The sequence below is a fragment of the Cystoisospora suis genome (assembly GCF_002600585.1).
Source record: "Cystoisospora suis strain Wien I chromosome Unknown contig_392, whole genome shotgun sequence".
NCBI lineage: Eukaryota > Apicomplexa > Conoidasida > Eucoccidiorida > Sarcocystidae > Cystoisospora > Cystoisospora suis.
The window spans coordinates 23,269-41,992 of NW_027153193.1; the positions used below are offsets into that span (position 1 = coordinate 23,269).

An 18,724-nucleotide genomic window follows, 5' to 3' on the forward strand; every position below is an offset into this window, starting at 1 on the left:
GTCATCGCAGCTCTTCTTTGTCTTCGGAGGACTCTGAGTTTATCTCTCGCCGGTCAGACAGCGGGGAGAACGATGAGGACCAAGGAGTTGCGCCCGAAGTGAGAGAGGATGAAGAAGAAGAGAAACAACCAAATTCGTTTGCTTTGAAAGCTCAGAGGCGGCGTCGTGCTGCTGTCCTTCTTGGGGAAGTTCTGCAGCGGGTTCCGTCTCTACCACTCACCCGTCTCCGATCATCTTGTTCTGCTGTGCTCTCAAGTGAAGAAACCTCGTTTGAGACACCGGAGCGAGGGAGGGCTGAAGGAGAACAAGATAAGGCATCAACTGCAGCGCCAAGGGAGGTGAAGGGAAGTCATCAAGAAAAGATGACCACCTACACAACTCATCGGACAGATCATACTGAGATGATAGAGAAAGAGACACCAGGGAACCAAGGTGATGATGATGAGAAGGAAAAGAAAAAGACGCTATCGTGTGTAGTCCAGTTTTGTTTAGAACATCTCAAAGATTGGTATGTGGTCGAAGGCGCCTGCAACGCTCTTGACGCGATTTTAACTCATCACTCGGGTCTCATCAGAGACACACGCGTTGTCTCTGATGCGGTCGTAGTAGGCGCAGGCGACGCTTCTGCGGGAAGGAGACACTCTCCGGAAGAGGGGAGAGAAGAAGAACAAGGAAAGCGCGGAGGAGCAACTAACAAGCAACACGAGTCAACGGAATCCAATGTTCGGAAGACATCGGATCAATCAATAGGAAGAGGAAGCGACACAGCGTACGAAGGAGGAGCAAAGGAGTGCTATCGGGGAGTAGACTGTACACATGAGGAAACGGGGGAGAGGAAGAAATATGAGGAAAGTGCGGTGTGTTTGATTGCACGTCATTTGCTTTCAGATGTTCATGCGCCGTCTTTCTCGCAGAGTGTACGTCAGATCATATTTAGGTTGATTCTTCTTCTCCTCCGTGAATACAGGGAGGAAATGCTGCTCTCAATAAAGTACAAAAGAAATTCTGACGGTGCAGCAGTAGATGTCATCGGTAGAATATGTGAACAACTTGAAGGAGAAAGAGATCCGAGGTGTCTTCTTCTTCTCTTCGACATCGTGTCTGTCCTCGGGTGTAACTACAGCTCCGTCATGACCAAAAGTCAGCTTGAACACGCTGTAGATGTGGTCATGACTTTCTTTCCTGTTTCCTTCAATCCACCGGCTAATGCGCCTATTCCTATCACAGGTAGGACGCGTGCATTCTCTTTCGGTCTGAAGTGAAGGTAGTCTTCTTCTCACTGTCGAGGCGTTACATCTCTGACATCTGTACGCTGTTGTTCTTATTGGAAGACTGTTCATATGACTTAGATTCGTCCGTAGATTCGTTTTCGCTTCCTGCCGATAATGTTCGGTTTCTGATATATATACAGGTACGTGTGTGTGTCCTCCTTTGTATACCGTCGAAGAATTCTACATACCCTTGCATGACTGATGGCGGTGCTCAGCTGTATGCGCTTGCTGCTTGGTGTGGTTGTTGCGGTGTCTCTGAGAGGAGCTGTAGAAAGACATTAAGTCTCAATCTTATGGTCCGGTGTCCGTCCTCGTGTCTTTAGGGCGTATAGCGTATGGAGGTGCGTGCAGTATGTCAACATATCTGTATTTTTGACTCGAGTCTCTGCTTTTCGTTTGCTTGGTAAGGGCGCTGTCCAGGTCAGACAGACTTCTCGGGTAGACAGACAAGCTCATTAAGATGGTCCCCTTGTGTATATGTACTAATCGTCCGAGTATGTGTGTCTGTCGTGCCCCTGGAAAGAGAGCATTGTGTGCTGTAGCTTCCACAGAAGTACGTGGAACAGCAACCCAGTCTTCTTGCTTCGCATGATGTGTTCGGTCATGCGTGCAGAGGAGATGCTAGTGGCGTCTTTCCACAACGCTCTCCGCTCCTCTCCTCTCTTCTCTTCTTTTGTTCTTCTTTACCTTCTGGACTGTCTCGCATCGGGCGCGGATGAAGAATTCCTCCAGACAATTGAAGAGGTCCGGAAGACTGCTAGTTGTGTTCTTCCGTATTATCCCGCCTCAGCAGCTTTGGCTGCCTTGAAACCTCTTCAAGGATTATTAATACAGTTGTGTTACAGTGGTCCCAGTGTATATACAGCGCAGCTTGTAAGTCTTTGGAGGCTTTTCTTGAGCCGCGCCATGGATTCCCAGGACGAAGAAGAACAAGAACAAGCAAGAGAGCAAGAGCAGCGACTCAGAAAACAGCCAGTTGTACATACAGAAGAAACAGCTAGTAGTGAGTTCGAAAGTTCCCAGAAAAAGCATTCTGCTGCTTCTGGCGGGAGTTCAGCTTCTCTGTCTTCTCTTTCTTCTAAGTTTGTACATAACGAGAAAAATACGGTAGAGGACAGAACAACAACAGCGGCAGGTTATGTAATCTGCGATGAGTCTCGTCGTCCTCTGTCTCCGCGGATCCTTTCCGTTAAGAAAAGTGAAGAAGGGTCGCCCCCCCTGAGGGGCCTTGCAGACACTCTCTGCACTTTGGTACCTCCTTCTTCTTTTATTTGCCGGTATCCTTCATGGTTTTCAGATGAAGTCCGTCCTTTACTTGAGGAACTATTCGCTCCCTTACGCGAGGGCTTTTCTTCTTCAGGGGCAACTCCCTCTCGTAGTGCCGCTCAGCGATTTCTTTTCGCCTCAGCCACAGCTTCTCTTCTCTCCTGTCGGTGCTGTATTGAAGTTTGTATATTACCTCTCCTTGAGCTCTGTATTGATGCTTGCCCAATCGGGTTTGTTGAGAAACGACAACCAGAAACGGAGTCGAGCGAGACCTTTGTCTCTCTCACACAGCTTGGTGAATGCTCGAGCGCATCGGAGAAAGGAAATGAGAGCGAAAAAAGACACGTGGCCTCCTTCTGTGATGGCGTGGGGCGGGCTTCCGATGACACAGATGACAACACATTTCCTTGCATTCATGTCGAGGAGGAGAAATGGAGCACGGCTCTGCTGTGCATTGCTCCCGTTGTAGATACACTGGAGAAGTTCATGACGATCTGCATTTCAGAGAAGCCACTTCTCTTTGCAGATGCCTGCCCGAAGCCTCTAGCAGCGGCGCTATTCGTTCAAGCATTTAAGCTCGTGACACTATTAGGACGACGTATTATTGATGACGAAAGATTCAAAGGATATAAACTACTTCGGGTTCTTAGTCAGACGGCATGTCTCTCGCAACAGCATCCATCTCTCTCAGCTATAGTTGCTTGGTTTCACGCAGCGACTTTGTTGGGCTGTTCCGATCTTTCTACTTCATCTTTCCCCTCGTCTCCCCTCTTGACGAGTTTTGTCGAAAAGCAGAATACCTCTCTGGCAGCCAGAGATGTCGAAGCGGGCTCACCGGACAGACGTGTGTTATCTTCTCCGCCTGCTGACAGCCATTCGAAGGAAGAACCTGTGAGTTCCCCCTTTGCGAGAGGAGGGGGTGGGAAGAGAAGAGACATAGGTCGTTTCAACTTAGAATTCTCCTCAGTCGAGGGAGACAACAAGAAGTCCGGAGTGGTGAATCTTGAGAATCAGCAAAGAAGACAACATCATGTATTAATAAAGAAAGTCAAGTTCTTCAGTAGGCTTCATGGATTATCTCGTTTGCTCGCTGCCGAAGATGATAGCCCGTTGCTTCAAGTACTAAGGCCTCTGCAGCAAGCCCTTCTTGGCAGTGGCCGGGAAATCCTCTATCCGTGTTTCAGTTCTTCTCCATCGTCTTTCGGCGACGTTCCTTGGTCTCGCGCAACCGAGCCGGGAAGGGGGAAGCACTTGTCACCTGAGTGCTATGACCAAACTCGCGAGAGCAACAGTACGAAGCGAAGAGCTGAGGAGGAGGTTGTATCGGAGGAACACGCAAAAAGGAAGACGGAGTTAGACCAAGGAGTGTCTAGTGAATTCGTTTCTTCTCCGGCTCCAGAAGAAGAAAATGAGTCCACAGCCCGAGTGTACGGACAGCTGAAAATGTTTCTTGAAAGCCACCCGGAGTTCTTTCACCCGGCGCTACCTGCCCAGGTCACCACGGCGCTCGCTTCGTGTCTTGTCTCTCTCCTAGTCGCAACGGTAGATGCTGTGTGCGCAAAAGGAGGAAAGGATTCTGAGAGCGCCGGAGACCGTGTTCACGCGTCGACAGAGAAAACTCAGAAGACGATGTGCGCACTGTCTTCAAGCCTAAGCGGCGTTTCTGGTTCAATAACATGTGGCTTAAGTAGACCTGATACGACTGGCTACGTGGAAGACACGACGAAGAGGACTGCAAGAACACCTTGTGTCAATAGTGACCATGCGGATGTCTCTCCGAAGTGGCAAGCTTCGTCCTCTACCTCTTCGTCGTCGTCTCTCTTGGCTGCATTATCGGATATTCCGGCCATTGGAGTTGCCTTTGCTGTCGGGTCTATACTGTTGGGTAGATGGCTAACGGGACCACAGGGTAAAAGCGCTCTCTCATCGAGCTTACCACTACGACTATCATCCTCACCACGTGGCGATGAGGAAGAGTCCGAGGACTTTTCTCTCAGTAAACTGAAGGCGAGTCTGCACCGAGTAGGTCTACCGCGTTCTCATCAAGAGACAGTGCTACAAGCGGTGGCTTCACTAGATACACTTTTACAAGTCGTCTGCACTTTCTTCTTGACAAGCGCAAGGGAATTGCCGTCATGTGGGCTGTGCCTTTCCTCGTTGCCGTCCTCTTCTTCATCTTTAAAGAAGACAGGAGATGGTGATAAAGTAAAGGCAAGCAAGGCCGCTCTTCTTTTCAACGCGTCTACGTTATGTCTTTTACATACTCTTGTAGTATATCAAGCCTCTTCACCCTGCAAGAGTCAATTTTCTCGTGGTTCTTCCTCGGGATCCTCACGATCTCCCTCAGATCTGCGGAGGTGCTCTTCAGGACAAGGGCATCAAGACAAAGCCCAAGGAGAGGAAGCGAAAGTGACACAGCAGATGATACACAGTCAGCCGATGCGGGGTTGGGAAGTACGTCAGGAGAAAGGTACGACGAGCAGCAGACAGGAAGGTGAGAAGGACAAGAGGGAAGAGAAAACAAGAGGAAGAAGGAAGCAGATTATAGACGAGATGGGGCAGAACGACCAGCCTGGGAAACGTCAGAATGCCTCGGTTGCTTCGCAACTAGAGCCAAGCGGCAATAATCTGCTCCGTCATGTAAGTTTCTCGAAATGTCTTGAGAATCATCTGCCGCTGGAAGGTCTCCTTGAGGCCCTGAGATGTGCTGTCCTCATGACACTGTCGCTTGATGAGAAGCAAAGAGAATTTCTGTGCCACTCAAAACAGGGATCTTGCGTGCAAAGACGAGCAGAAGTAGGAGGCGTAGATTATTCTCAGCAGTTGGAAAGAAGCAAGCGTACAAGGTCTGTTTCCTTGTGCACTGTCCGTACACTTGTCGAATTTCTTATGATGACTTTGCCAAAGGAAACATCTATGGCCTTGGGACTGCGTATAGTTGATCTCGCCATTTCGTCGCCCCATTCCAGTCGTGAGATGGAAAACAACGAAGAGGTGGAGAAGGCAGAAGAAGAGGAGAAGAGTGGAGAGCACCGAGACCGTGAGAGGTGTCCGGAGAGAAGTATCGCTTTTCTTGTGCTTGTGCCAGCTGTTATACCTTTCCTCGTAAATCATGGAACTTCCATCGAACAAGAGAGAAAGGAGAGAATGAAAGTGGGAGACATGGACCTGAATGTGAGTTGTGCGGCCATCAACGAACTGAATGTGAAGAAGACAGTCCTTGTGAAAGAAAAGCGTAAAGCAAAACCCAATGCTTATTCGAACGAAGAGGAAAGATGTTTTACGTTTCGTTTCTCAATCATGATGAAGAACCTCCTACGACAGTGCCTTCTTCTTCTTCGGAACAATGGTGATTTCGGAGGGATCAAAGATACTCCTCGTTCTTGTTCTTCAGATTCGCTGAGAGACGGTTTCTTGCGGTCGGACTTGGTCCTAGAGACTTTGGAGTCCCTTGTATTGTTTGCCCCTGATACAGCGAGCCTGGAAAATTTCCTCACTTCTTTTGACGGAGAGCGGCAGCATCTCTTTCGACACCAACCCCAGTTATCTACAGGAGCTGGCGAAGAAGGTGGCGGCGCCGCCCCTGGTAGCCTAGAATTGGGGGACTCCTGCAAGCAAGAGAGATCGCTTCTATTGAAGTCACACGATCAAAACGAGACGAAACTGCAGTGTGAAAGGAGAAGTGCTGTGGTGGTGCTTGGCGGGACTTTTCCATGGGCATCGGCGTATCTAGCTAGTAACTTGGACACGACGGTCCTGAGAGCTCTTTGGCTCCGGGGAGATTGTTTTTCTTTTTCGTTCCTCGACAAGGAGGAAGGACGGTCACGAAAGATTTCGTTCCTTGGTTCTCGTCTCGAAAAGCTCCTGTCGTTTCTTACGGTCGTCTTCAAGACGGAGGCTGCTCATAGTTCTCCTCGTGATAGGCTGAAAGATATCCGTCTGGTGGAAGAAGAGTCAGACAGGGACCGTGCCCAGATAAGCTCTCCCTTCGACACAACGAAATCCTCAGCTGCTAGGGATCAAGTTGTACGGGGGGATGCTACGCTGAAGCCGCCAAAAGAAGGAAAACAAGAGAAGGTAGATGTCTTCTATTTTATCTATCAGGCCTTCAGTGCCTCGAGGACTCTTACCTCTTTCTTGGGTACACCTGTAAAACGAAGAATTCAACAGTTTTTGCCGTTCCTGCGAGTAGACGCCGATCATCATTGCTCGCATACTGGATCGTCGTCACCGTATACCTCTTTTTTCTCGTGTGCGTCAGCGAAGAGCCTGTGTAACAGAGAAGTGTTGAATGGTGCTGATCATGCCATAGAAGAGTTCAATATGCTTCCTTCTATGCCCCCCTTTAATCCCTCTCGATTTCTATCGTCATCTCTTACTGCTACTTCCGTGTCGATGAAGCGTACCTATACCTCCTCTGTTGGGAATGACAGCTTGGAGGAGACCTCATTGTCCTTGCAGCCCGACCTTCTTTTAGCAGCTAGACAGGTTCTAGCAACGTTGTTGCCGGGGAGCACGGAAGAAGGACGAGGAGGGCTCTACTTCATGAAGAGAGATCTAATGAAGTTGGAATCGGTGCTCGGGGCGGAGCACCATCTTTATCTTGGCCACCCTATGACAAACTCGCCTCGTTCCGAGTATCAGTATCCGTTATCTTTTCATCACTGGTTAGTTTCTGATAGAGAGCAAGTGAAAGGGAAGAACATGAACGGAGACAGGAGAAGAAGGACCGGGGGCAGTGACAATGCGAATCATGATGACGTAGATGATGGACTTTCTCTCGTTGCGTCTTCACCGTTCTGTTTGTATGTCCCGATTGTAGCGTTGATAGCCGTAGCATCGACGTGCGTTCCCATTCAAGAGGTCATACTAGCTGGTGTCGATGATTTTCCGGCAGATTTTTCTCTCTCGGTTTCTTCCGGATACTACGGAGGTAGTAGAAGTACAGCGTCTTGGAGTACGGCTCAGGGAGGACTTCTAAGAACGTTAATATTGTGGTGTATTCGTTGTTATTTCCGAAAGTATAGAGAGGGTAAGGAGAAGAAGAGGTGGATGATGAAGCACAAGATGATGGAGGAGCATGGAATTCTCAAGGAACATGATGATTCGTCATCATGTTCCTCATCACGCGGTGTCTTCTGCTTGTATCCTCTGACTCAAAGACTTGTGAAGCAGTGGTATGATGATGATACAGACGGGAATCAAAGGCAGAGAATGAGGCAAGCTTGTGATAAGGACAGAGAAACAGACAAGGGAAAGATTGATAGTCCCCCGGGGCGGTTTCCAGTTGATGGTGGTGCTTGCTCGTCGTCATCGGACGAGGGAGTTGATAATGAAGAGCCTAGTCTGTGGTTGTTACGGTATGTCTCTAATACTGAGTCGATGTTTGATACCATGGAAATGATGGAGGATTCTTTACTCTGTTCTATTCTCTGTCTCTTATTGTCTGCGCAAAGACATAAACGACACCTTCGAGATCTAGCCACCGAAAGGGGCATTACATTGCTCTCGAATGGCACATCTTCTCGACTAAAGACAGTAAAGACAGGAGGTGGGAAGGAAGCCTTGAAAAGGAAGGCTGATTCATCTTCATCTATGAGTCAAGGGAGCGAAGAAGGCGAGAGAGAGGGGAGGAGAATGTGCAATGAAAAAACGAGTAGCAATACCGATGCTCTAGAAGAGCTTGAACTTGGTTTTCTTGATGTGTATGCCAGTGAAATCTTAAGGTTCTTGTTGTATGTGAGTCGTCAGGGCGCGGTGTTAAATCTTCTCGAAAGGAAATCAAAGGGGAAGAAATCAAACATGCTCCACTCACCTGTCGAAGCGGTGTCATCCTATGTTAACCCTATTCTGAGGTTACTAGCCATTCAGGCTCTTATCAATTACTCTGACCTGTCCCTGTTCTCTTGTTCCGCTTCGGCGGATCGAGTAGAGGTACGTCTCTTTTTTTCTCCTTGGAACGAGGAACAAAGTAGGCGGAAAGGACAGATTCGTTCTCAAATCAAAACCTCCAGTTCAGTCTTTTTTTTGCTTAAGGGAGGAGGTCACGGTGCCCCGGTTCGTGTGTACGTGTGTTTGCTTGTGTTTTCGGCTTCGCCATTTGTCACTCGCTTGAGTAGATAGAGTGAAGGGAGTGTCAGAGAGGGGGGTTCTGTCTCCCAGGACGGAGTACGTGCGCTGCACTCATCAAAAAATATGAAGAGGTGGCGGGGTTTCTCAGTTCTCGCACTTTCTCACGGTCGTTGACAGCCCTATACGTCTTTACAGATATAGATATGTATACATACATACACATACATACATATATATATACATCACATCCGCGGAAAGGTGGGTATCTATAGATGATGGAAGATAAGAATATGGAGTAGATGATGGCTGCATATGGATTCAATGCGATCTTCTCTGTATGGGTGCGCACGCATGCAGAGCCGAGTCATTATTTCTCCTCTCTGTAGCCTGTGTTGTCTAACAAAGAAAAGTATTCGGTCTTGTCCCAGTTCTTCTACAACCTACTCCCGTCGTATACGAGGCCCCAATTGTGGAGGTACCATGCAAGACTGTGTGCACGATCACACACGTCCGAAGTTTACGGGTTTTTTTACTCGAGGAGCACCCCCTTGCTGCAGCCAGTGATCGGGGGGTGTCTACTGTGTTCATCACGGCATCCGCGGTTGTTTGCTTAAGTGTTCATTTTCTTTGGTTGAGTGTGCTTCTTTGTTCTCTTTCTCCCTCAGGCGGTCATATCAGGAATTGCCCCTGCTTTAGGTGACCCTGTAAGACTGGTTCGACGATCAGCTGCGGTGTGTCGGAATCGATGGTGGCTCCTCAAAGAGTGCGGTTGACAGAAGCAGCAAGCTACATTACCGGAAGTGAGCGGACCCAGCTGTACCATGCCTCGGCCAGCTTTTTCTTCCTAGTTGGAGGACACTGGGAGACGAAGGGAGGTACAGGAAAGGAGGAAGTGGATAACGAAGAAGGTTTTGAAGAGGAGTTTCGACATAAGTTCTCAGTCTGGAAAAGACTGGTCTTTCCTGTTTGTGTATTGCAGCGAAGACACGGGTTACAGTGTCTAATGAATTTTGCTCTCATGTGCTTATGCGAGCCTGTATCCGTTTTTTGCCTGCACCAGCAGGAACAGGAGCAGCCTTTTTGTCAGTGTCAGGCCATGTTTCCCCACTACATCGCAGGGCGCAAAACATGATGAGCTCAAAGTAGCCTTCTTATGCGTGCAACAGTTCTAGGGCGAACACGCTCCCTACTAACGACGACGGATCCTGCCTGACTGTGTGTGTGTGCGGCTGGGGTCCGTCGTGGTGGACCCGCGGAGTTGTTCTTCTGGTGTTGACTTTTATTCAGAACGCGGATCAGAAGGAAACGGTGTGACAAGGCTAATCTGGCACAACCAGACAGTGTTTTTGTCTTGATTACGGATGATCGTCCGGTTTTATACGTTGCGAACAGTGGTCGCGTCTCAGTGTCAAGCGTTTGGTTCTCCATTCGTAGCTCGATTGCACGACCGGTGCATATACTTGTTGTCTACCATCTGATATCTAATATCTGTGCACAGTGCGGGAGCTGTACAGATAGTCACCACGGAAAACATGACGACCCCTAATGCAGCTGTTCGGCTGGTGATCAGCAAGAAATCTTTGTCCTGCCTTCGGTTTCACGCCGGGTACCGCCACGAAACACCATTTTTTGCAAGAAACAGAGATAATCACTCGCTGAGTAATTCACACTGTTTCGTTGATGCAGTGAAAGGGTGACGAACTAACGTTCGTCACCGGCTCAAGGTGGGACAAACACCCCCACGGCCCTGTTCTCGCAGCTTCTCACTGCAAAACACTTCTACTGTAGAAAAGCAGTCTGACGACATACAAGATTGTATCAGGGGCTTATGTCCTGAGGAGAGTCGAGCCCCGCGCACAATGGCGAAAGTCACTCGCCCTCACGGCCCGGGTACCAACCGAGTCTTCTGTTGAAGTTCTGTAGACCCTTTCACTGCATCAACGAAGCAGTGTGAATTACTCAGCGAGTGATTATCTCTGTTTCTTGCAAAAAATGGTGTTTCTCTCCGTCGGCACACAGGTGTCGGCTCGGGATCATTCACTGGTTCAGTCGCTGTCCTTGCTTAGCAGGTGCCACCTGTTCCGGTGCCCTAACGGCCGCTATAGTGCAAAGAGGTGGGGGCGTCCCCAGTGATTTTGAAACTGGAGCGTTTGCGATCCGCATACAAGCGAACAGAGGCGGGAAAAAGCCCCTACTGAGGCAAGGGCTCCACCAAGGACAACCGTCTATAAGGACCGGAGGAAAACCGTCTCCAACGTGCAGTTACTTCTGTCCACCGGATTGTGACCGCAGGTTCCTCTAGACAGCGTGGCAGGTCCTGATGGCATACCGACGCGGAGACACTCGGTCCCAGAAAACCAAACTGGAGTTCGTAGTTAGCGCCACGCAATCCCGTTGTATTGAAGCGAATAATTTGTGTGTGAAAAACAAGGAACGCGTGTTGTACGAGCCGAACAAAGGGCTGCTGTCGAGACGATCAAGCGGAACAGGCGAGTTGACCCAGTATGCGGATGTGAGTGTTCCAAGCTACTACGCTGGCAGCTAAAAGAGTTTTCATTGAGAACCCAAAGCGACAAATGGTACCACCAGGCAAACCGTACCCCTGAGCTGGGGTTCAGTCGGCACGCCGCTTTCTGCCAAGTGATAACGCAGTTCTATCGTCTGTAGGATGGTGTTTAAGTGGTTGGCATCGCTCTGTCGCCAATGACGTAGAGACTCGCGTACATTCACATAGTTTCCCGAAGATGTTGCAGCCCGTTGCTGACCTGTCGAGAAGTCTTCCCTTCATCGACATTCCGGACGTGGAGGAATTCATTCGCTTTCTGTCGAAGCCGGGTTTTCTTCTTTCACACACAAACGACGCCCGGCGAAAAGCACCCAGTATGACAGCATACAGCACACGCATACGCGAACGAACGTGGACGATAGATGCTATATCTACGCACATGAGGAATTCTATACAAGTAATGTGGTGTCTTTTTTCTGCAGGTTTTACGCCCTTATTCATTGCGGGTGGTCTGTACTACTACCTAAAGCCACACGTAGTCTTCTTCACTGAGGGACACAATAGTAGCTGTCATAGCCTCTCTGTCATATCAACTACGAAAGAAAGAGTATACGTACTGCTATGACGGCCGGACAAACGACAGACTAACAACACCGTATGATTCATTTACACCAGACGTCTCGAGCATATGATGCATGATGAAGTGTACACACACCAAAGAGTCATGCGACGCCGAATCTTATTGCACCATCGGATAGTGAGAAAGCGGAGAAAACACGAGCAGCAAACTTCAGGAAAGGGTATGCATGCACGCATACGGTGAGAGGCATACACTGAGAGTCTTCGCCAAAGCTGCCATCAGTCGGCGCGGCGTGTTACCATGGTCAGGGGGAAGAAGCCGGGGATCGAGATAGATGGGAAGCAGACATACATCATTCTTCGTACAAGCATCACTAGTGCACTGGCGAGAATCCACATACACACTGGGTGCGTGAATAAGGGGTCAGTTTGCATGGTGGGTCCGTTCTATTCAAGGACCTAAAACTATCGCTTCTCATCTAACAGTGTTTCCTTATGCTCACACATACGTACATTCTTTTTCCAGTGGAGTGGGACGGCAGGAAAGGCGGTGGCATAAAACTGTAGACACACTGCACACAGCCGAGCTTGGCTGTCTTTCAGATGGGTTTTACCTTCACAAGGTAAAACCCATCTGAACAACCCATCTGAACAACGTCGTGGTCACGCGGATTTCGATGCACGCAACAGGCGTTCTCGTATGCCGACAAAACGGTGCAAATGCATGCTCATCCGCCCCCTCGGACGCGTTTTAGTTTGCCCAAGCCTCCGGTGAACCCTTAGCGCTTCTTGCTCTTGTCCCTGATGACGCCTACTGCTCCCTGATGAAGAGATCCCTGAACATCTCTCTATCCAATACAGCAGCTTAAGCCGGGTCCAAACTGTGTCCCCGCATGATGGAAGCACGAGATGCGAATTGAGCTAAACATGCAGAAGGGTGACAGAAAAGAGCTAGGATGGAGAAGCTCCGGGTGTACCTATAGTACTTGCGCACATCCAAGCCTACTACTACCGCTGCCTGGTATGTTTCTCCTCTCTATACAACCACTTTTTCAACCCGCTTCTCTTCCCTCTCCTCTCCCCCAGCCTCGGAGCACGCATCAGACTGTCAGACGTTCTACTACACAAGTGCGGGTGTCGACTTCTGTGTGGCGTCGGCACTCACGGCAAGCAGGAGATGGAATCACGGCAAGCAGGAGATGGAATTGTGCCATCTTCATCGCCCCCTCCCTCCCTCCCACTATTGACAGCAGAAAGGGCTCTCCCCGGCACTGCCCGGTATGAGCACTAATCATGTACGAGGGATACTCTTTCGACTGCTTATGCGTGACTACCTTTCTAGACTCAGCCATCATGAAGATCACGGCAAACTTCGATCTTTCGTGCCTTCTGCATCGCACTGCACGTGAATATCTAAGAGATAGAAAAGAACGCTGTTGGCCCCACACAACTCAGCTTCCCCTCCTCTTCAGTAAAGGCGGTTTTCAGTCGTCCACACCAACGAATTTCCCGACAAAGGACATTTCCCTTTAGCTTTCAGAGGCAATAGGAGAAGGCATGGGTGTTGTATCAGGTCGATTGTCGATCATGGTGGTCTCGTCCTCTCCCCCAGCTAGGACCGAGCTGTCTCGGCTCGTATGATGAATCGTGCTGTTGTTGTTGTCATGATCCGTAAGGAACTGGAAGACAACAGGCGTTGATAGGGGAAGCTGAGGCGCAGGGGTCATCATTGTTGGCGGAAGCTTCTGAGGAGTGTCGGGGCTTCTGAATACCATCGGAATACCTACACTCCCTGACGAGAACTTCTCCAGACGTCCTCCGCCCAAACCACGGTACACAGATAAGATGACATCTTCCGTTAGTTCGCATTGCTCTACTCCTCCCTTGTCGGTCCTGATGTCATTCTTGAGTCTGTTGAAACATTTCTCTAATACTCGCATGTCCTTGCCATCGGTAGGCACCTGAGAAGTTGCCAAGAAAAAGAACAAATACAAAAGAAAAAGGTTTAGAGTGCGAGCTGTTAAAAACACGCAGTCACAGAGGTATCATAAAGGAGAACGATTCAAGGCAAAGATCTATATAGGCTTGCGCAACGTTCACTACTTGAAAGAGTAGGTTGGAGACGACCCTGTCGAAGGTCTCTGGTTTGCGCCACTCAGAAACTAGATTGGACTGTTATGAGCGTTATAAGAGGGTACAGACAAAAGGAGAAAAAGATGAACGCTATTCTCGCAATCCATACTTACGCACTTGTCATCACACACCACATAGGTACCCATACCTGCGTATAGCCCTTCACATACTCATCGCTAGAAAAAGGGAAACAAATCCCTCTCCTGGTGCGCCAAAAGCACGTACAAACCCCTTGGAGTCAACCTACAATGTATCGCCGAAGACGTGGATGCTACAAGTTTACAAGGTATCGTCTTAAGAAGCTATATTTCTTGGTCTATGGATAGAAGGATATAGATAGCATCTACACGCTGATAATGATGGAAAGACCATCTCTGTCATGCATCTTTGGCCGGTTCCGAGAGTGGACTTGCTCCTGGATCATGCTAGATACGTCTAGACACCAGGTGAGTACATACTGGCCTCATACATAGTCCCATCATATCCTTACATGGACGAGTCTTGCTCCATTGTCATCAAAGCATGGTCCTCCGCTCGCGGCATCCCGACACTCGACTCGTGTCGGCGCTGGAGGGGGTGTATTGATTCTTGCCGCGAGCTCTCTTGATTTCTCAACCACCTCGTTATGCACTTGTCTCTGCAAACAAACAAAACACAGCCACAACCACACCATCACCTGCATCAAGGAAAAGACGATAATAGAAGCTACACAGCCAGACGACTGAAAGGCGACCAGAAACATTCCTTGAAAGGGATACGCGGAGAATCTTTGAAGAGCCATACAGTCATCGTAATCGACGATGACACCGTTCAAAGAAGTGGGGCACTCGGCTATGTGATTCCTACAGACGCAAGAAGAATGCGCAGATACAGAAGACCTACAGAGTTTTTGACTCTCTGTTATGAACAAAATCTCTTCCGAAGGTATAAGACGTACTTGTGAATGGCAGATTGGAGGTACACCTCCAGAGTGTGTCTGATAAAAAAAAGAAGCCTTTCTATATGTATGCATCATTCATATAGATGTATACACACATCCTGTGATGCTATCAAAAGACGCTATCTCTTCTTAGCCGGTCTTTTCTCCGTTACTCACCTGCTTAGCATTGAACTGTGCCAAGGCCGCAAGATGAGGATTCATTTCGTCAGCGATCTGATGATACAGCTCCGGGGTGATCGTGGCTTTCTTTGTTACTCTTCTACAGCCAACAGGCTTGATGGGAATAGCGAAAGGTCTTGGGACATACACATCGACGGGAACAACCTTAGGGACATAGCGAGCTACAGGCACTTGTACAACCTTCGACGTCTCTTGGAGTTCAGGTACAAAAGTCTCAGACATGACGACGGGCACATTGACATCTTCAAACCGAGGTTCGATGAACGGTGTATCTACAGGGAAAACCTTCGGGACGAGTCTTGTATATCCTGGCGCTGGGCATTCGAAAGTATAATTCACAATACGTGTTTGCACATCAGGGACGGAATAGACTACATCAAGAGGTAAGTCAATGACTTTCGCAGATGGAATGAACCTCGCGACTTCTTCAGAACCTGCCTGAAAAAAAGACAAAAAACGCAAAAGGAACGTACGAAGCCCATACAAATAGATCCACAAGCAAGGAAATGCACATCGACCCCGGTTCACATGTATATATGTATGTATATAGGTGTATGTAGGCATGTAAATCTGACGACGGAGAGCACTGGCATGAGTAATCTGGTTTGTCCCTCTTTTCAGAAAGGAAACATGTCAATTCATGAGAAGATCGGCTTTTTTCTTACCTCTGCCTGGGCTGGAAAACCTTTGGCGCAGTGGTTGGGGAAGTTATTGGTCGTCGCTTGCGGCCAAGCCCCTCCTAAGGACTTCACAAAGTGCGCCGCGGCAGATAAAACACCTCCTGCCACGCTCCCTGCTACCTGCGTGTTTTCATTCGTCTTCACTTTTGCTTCATAGTTCCCCAGGTTGTTTCCATGGAACTTCTCTGTGACATCCTTCCCTAGAGAAGTTGAGGCCGCACCGTTGGAGATGTCCGAGGTGTAACAGCACGGGCCGGCCCCTGACTGTACCATAACGACCTCTCCAGTGCCCGTCTCAATTTCAGTGGCAGTTCCCATAGTCGCTGCGATGTGAGTTTGACGAATCTCAGTGCTCTTAAAAGATTGATAATAGTCCGCATAAGGATCCTGATACCCCAGAACTGCACTGGCTCCAGGTGAGCTACCAGGAGTATGACTTAGGTGCTTTGTCTTCATCGCCGTGGCGGACGACGTGGTTGTTGTGGTCGTTGCTCTTGTACTGGTGGTTGTTTGGGTTGTCGCTGAGAGAATGAGCCTTTTAGCTGTTGCGGGGGATTGCTGCTCAAGAAGTTTCTGAATCTCCATCGCCTCTGATCCAACAAGAAGTGCCTCTTCGTCACTTCCAATTGCCTTCCCTCCTTCTTGTGCCGCCTCTGCTCCCTTTTGGTTGCCTCCGGACGACTGTAGTGAAGGTGGGGGCTTCACTAAGACACGCGTACAGTTGAAGGGGTTCTGCTTATCACCGGGAACAGACCCTCCTTCCGTACCTTCGAAAGCACCTGAGTTGCTGCTGTCAGGGAGGTGGCCTGATGCTGCCCCTTCTTCTCCTTCGTTATCGTAACTTGTGACCATCACTCCCTCAGCTCCTGCGACGACTTCACTTTCGCACTCATTGGCGTTAGACACAGTCCCCTCCTCTCCTTCCTTCGAGAAAGGCGCACCACCACACATTTCCTCCATTGGCTGAGGACACGGTCACAGAAAGGAGAACTTCATCCGTGAACATCGCATATCTCCTTCTTTCAGGCAAACATATCTCCAAACTGAGACTAGATGAACACAATACAGACGTGCATCTATAGGCATTACTTAGGTAGGTCCTCATAATACCGATGACAGCTGTCCACGGAACAAGAAAGACCTCCTTACTAAATGAACGCATGTGATGTATATGTGTGAGTCCACGAAGATAAAGTAGCAATGTATAGAGGGCGTAGAGAGAAGGTATATGAAACGTTGTCAGGCGCCTACTACACGTCATCTTGAAGGTGAACACTGCCTGTGAAGGTGTCATACTTGCGTTGAAGAGGTGGCAGGGCTAGGGCAAAGAGGCAAGAGAAGCGGAGGGAAGCGAGCAAGAGACAGGCTTCGTGAGGTTAGCTGGGACGGCAAAACGCATTACACCGCTACCTTCATCGCAGAAAAAAAGAGTGGGAAGGGCCCTGGAAATCCCTGTACTAGCTGTTTACGTGATTACACACGGCACTTGAACGCAATGGCACGAAGGCGAGGCATTTCGTTAGCCTCCCTCCACGTTTCATCGTGCCCCTCGACCCTCGCGCAGAAAGGCTACGAGAAGTATTCATCTCTGCAGCTTGGGAGAAAATATAGATATGGATAGGGGGAAAATAACCAACTCAGTGCAGAAATGAGCTTCACCAATTCTGGAGTCCCTCAGGTGTTCAATAAGAAATTCCATGTCCTCTGCAATGGGCGTCTGAACTGTTCTCTTGCCGGGGGTCGGGCCGAACCATTCTACCATGAGTTTGTAAGGAAACTAAACAGCGGAGCTCTGACGCATGTCTTCATAAAGGTGTGCGAGCACAGAGGTCTCTTTTAGCATAGGACAAGCTGAACTAGATCCCTCGGGAAAAACCATACGACTTCGTTAGGCTACTCTCGAAGCGAAAGGGGCAGATGGCAGAAAAAAAACGTGACTAGTGTACTCAGACGTCCCGTCCCTCGAGACCGAGTCCGTTGTCCGGATGCTCTGCTACTGACAGGAAGAGCGCCGTCGTCACTCACGAGCAAGAACTGACCGGGCTACTGATGCGAAGGTATGAGAGAAGCTGCCGCACAGGAGAGCTTAACGAGTTGTTGCCAGGTCAAGAGTATAGTACCGAAAAGGAAAAGAGAAAGGGGAAGGAGTCGTTTCTTGTCTGTAACGCTTACTTTGTCAGACACGGAGAATGACATGATGGATGTATCAGTTGTGGTAGTCCTACGTCGATGCGAAAACTGCACCGCGATTCCCCAAGACACGGGAAAACTCAGGAAAAAGGAGAATGTTGAATCGGAACAACGTTGCCAGGGAAGAAGAGGGGAACAAAAGAAGACTTTGCGCTGCAGTGCCACGGAAAATTGGCAGTGGGGTGTTCCGTTTTATTCTCTCACGGTTGCACGACAAGGAAGACGAGTGGACGTGGTGATGGAGGCGTACGACGCGCATGGCCCGACCGACAGTTCAGAGCAGCAGCACGTTGACCAGTGGCATAAGCACGGGGTTGCCGGGCGTTCTGGAGCGTCACTTGTAAATGATGAAAGAACAGAAACAACAGCTGTGGGAATGAAGAAGAAAAGAAAAAAAAAAAGTTTCAGCTCAACACTTGTTCGGAAAGTCCACAGCAAAGATTGTGTTTTTTTATTACCGTTAGCTCTGGAACTGCCCGTATGGTCGTCCCCCCTGGGTCCGGCCGGGATCGGTAGTTTTCAGCTCGCTCAAAAAGGTGATAGATAAGAAACCATTACGAGTAACAAAACAGAACAGTCCTGGAGTAGGGGAGGAGAGCACGTGATGCTTTGTTCGGAGCGATAAGTAACGCAGACGAGAAGGACAATACGATTCACAGGAAGAAGCTTGAGGCCACTCACTTCATTTCATTAGAAAGAGCGGAAGCCGGAGACCCGAAAGAGAAGCGCTGGCAGAGCCCGAACCACCGCAAGCTGGGGGCCTTCGAAGAGAGATAACCGTTCGAGCGACGGTTCGTATGACGAATGAGCGTCAGCAGGCTAGGAGGGAAGGGGTTGTTATTGCTTGAGTTCACCGGTAGTATTGCATTACTCTAGTGGGAAGAAAACTCCTCTCGTCCCCCCCCCC

The 18,724-nt window shown here is 49.2% G+C and overlaps 2 protein-coding genes across 2 annotated transcripts in view; one reads left to right on the top strand and one right to left on the bottom strand.

Annotated features, from left to right (window-relative positions):
* Positions 1–10,169, top strand: part of CSUI_000998 (mms19 nucleotide excision repair protein) — an 11,756-nt gene extending 1,587 nt beyond the window's left edge. The window contains exons 1-3 of the mRNA XM_068061204.1: positions 1–1,227; positions 1,885–8,471; positions 9,275–10,169. The exon at positions 1–1,227 is cut by the window's left edge and continues 1,587 nt beyond it. Of these exons, the coding sequence (XP_067926818.1) occupies positions 1–1,227; positions 1,885–8,471; positions 9,275–9,382 (7,922 nt within the window). The 3' untranslated portion in view covers positions 9,383–10,169. The remainder of the gene's footprint in view (positions 1,228–1,884; positions 8,472–9,274) is intronic.
* Positions 10,170–11,471: 1,302 nt separating this feature from the next.
* Positions 11,472–18,538, bottom strand: CSUI_000999 (alveolin domain containing intermediate filament imc7). The gene is made up of 5 exons (XM_068061205.1): positions 17,800–18,538; positions 15,613–16,590; positions 14,924–15,385; positions 14,318–14,464; positions 11,472–13,655 (listed from the first exon to the last, which is right to left on the bottom strand). Exons 1-5 carry the CDS (start codon positions 17,821–17,823, stop codon positions 13,224–13,226), a joined length of 2,043 nt encoding a protein of 680 aa, XP_067926819.1. The 5' UTR covers positions 17,824–18,538; the 3' UTR covers positions 11,472–13,223.
* Between the last annotated feature and the right edge of the window lie 186 nt (positions 18,539–18,724).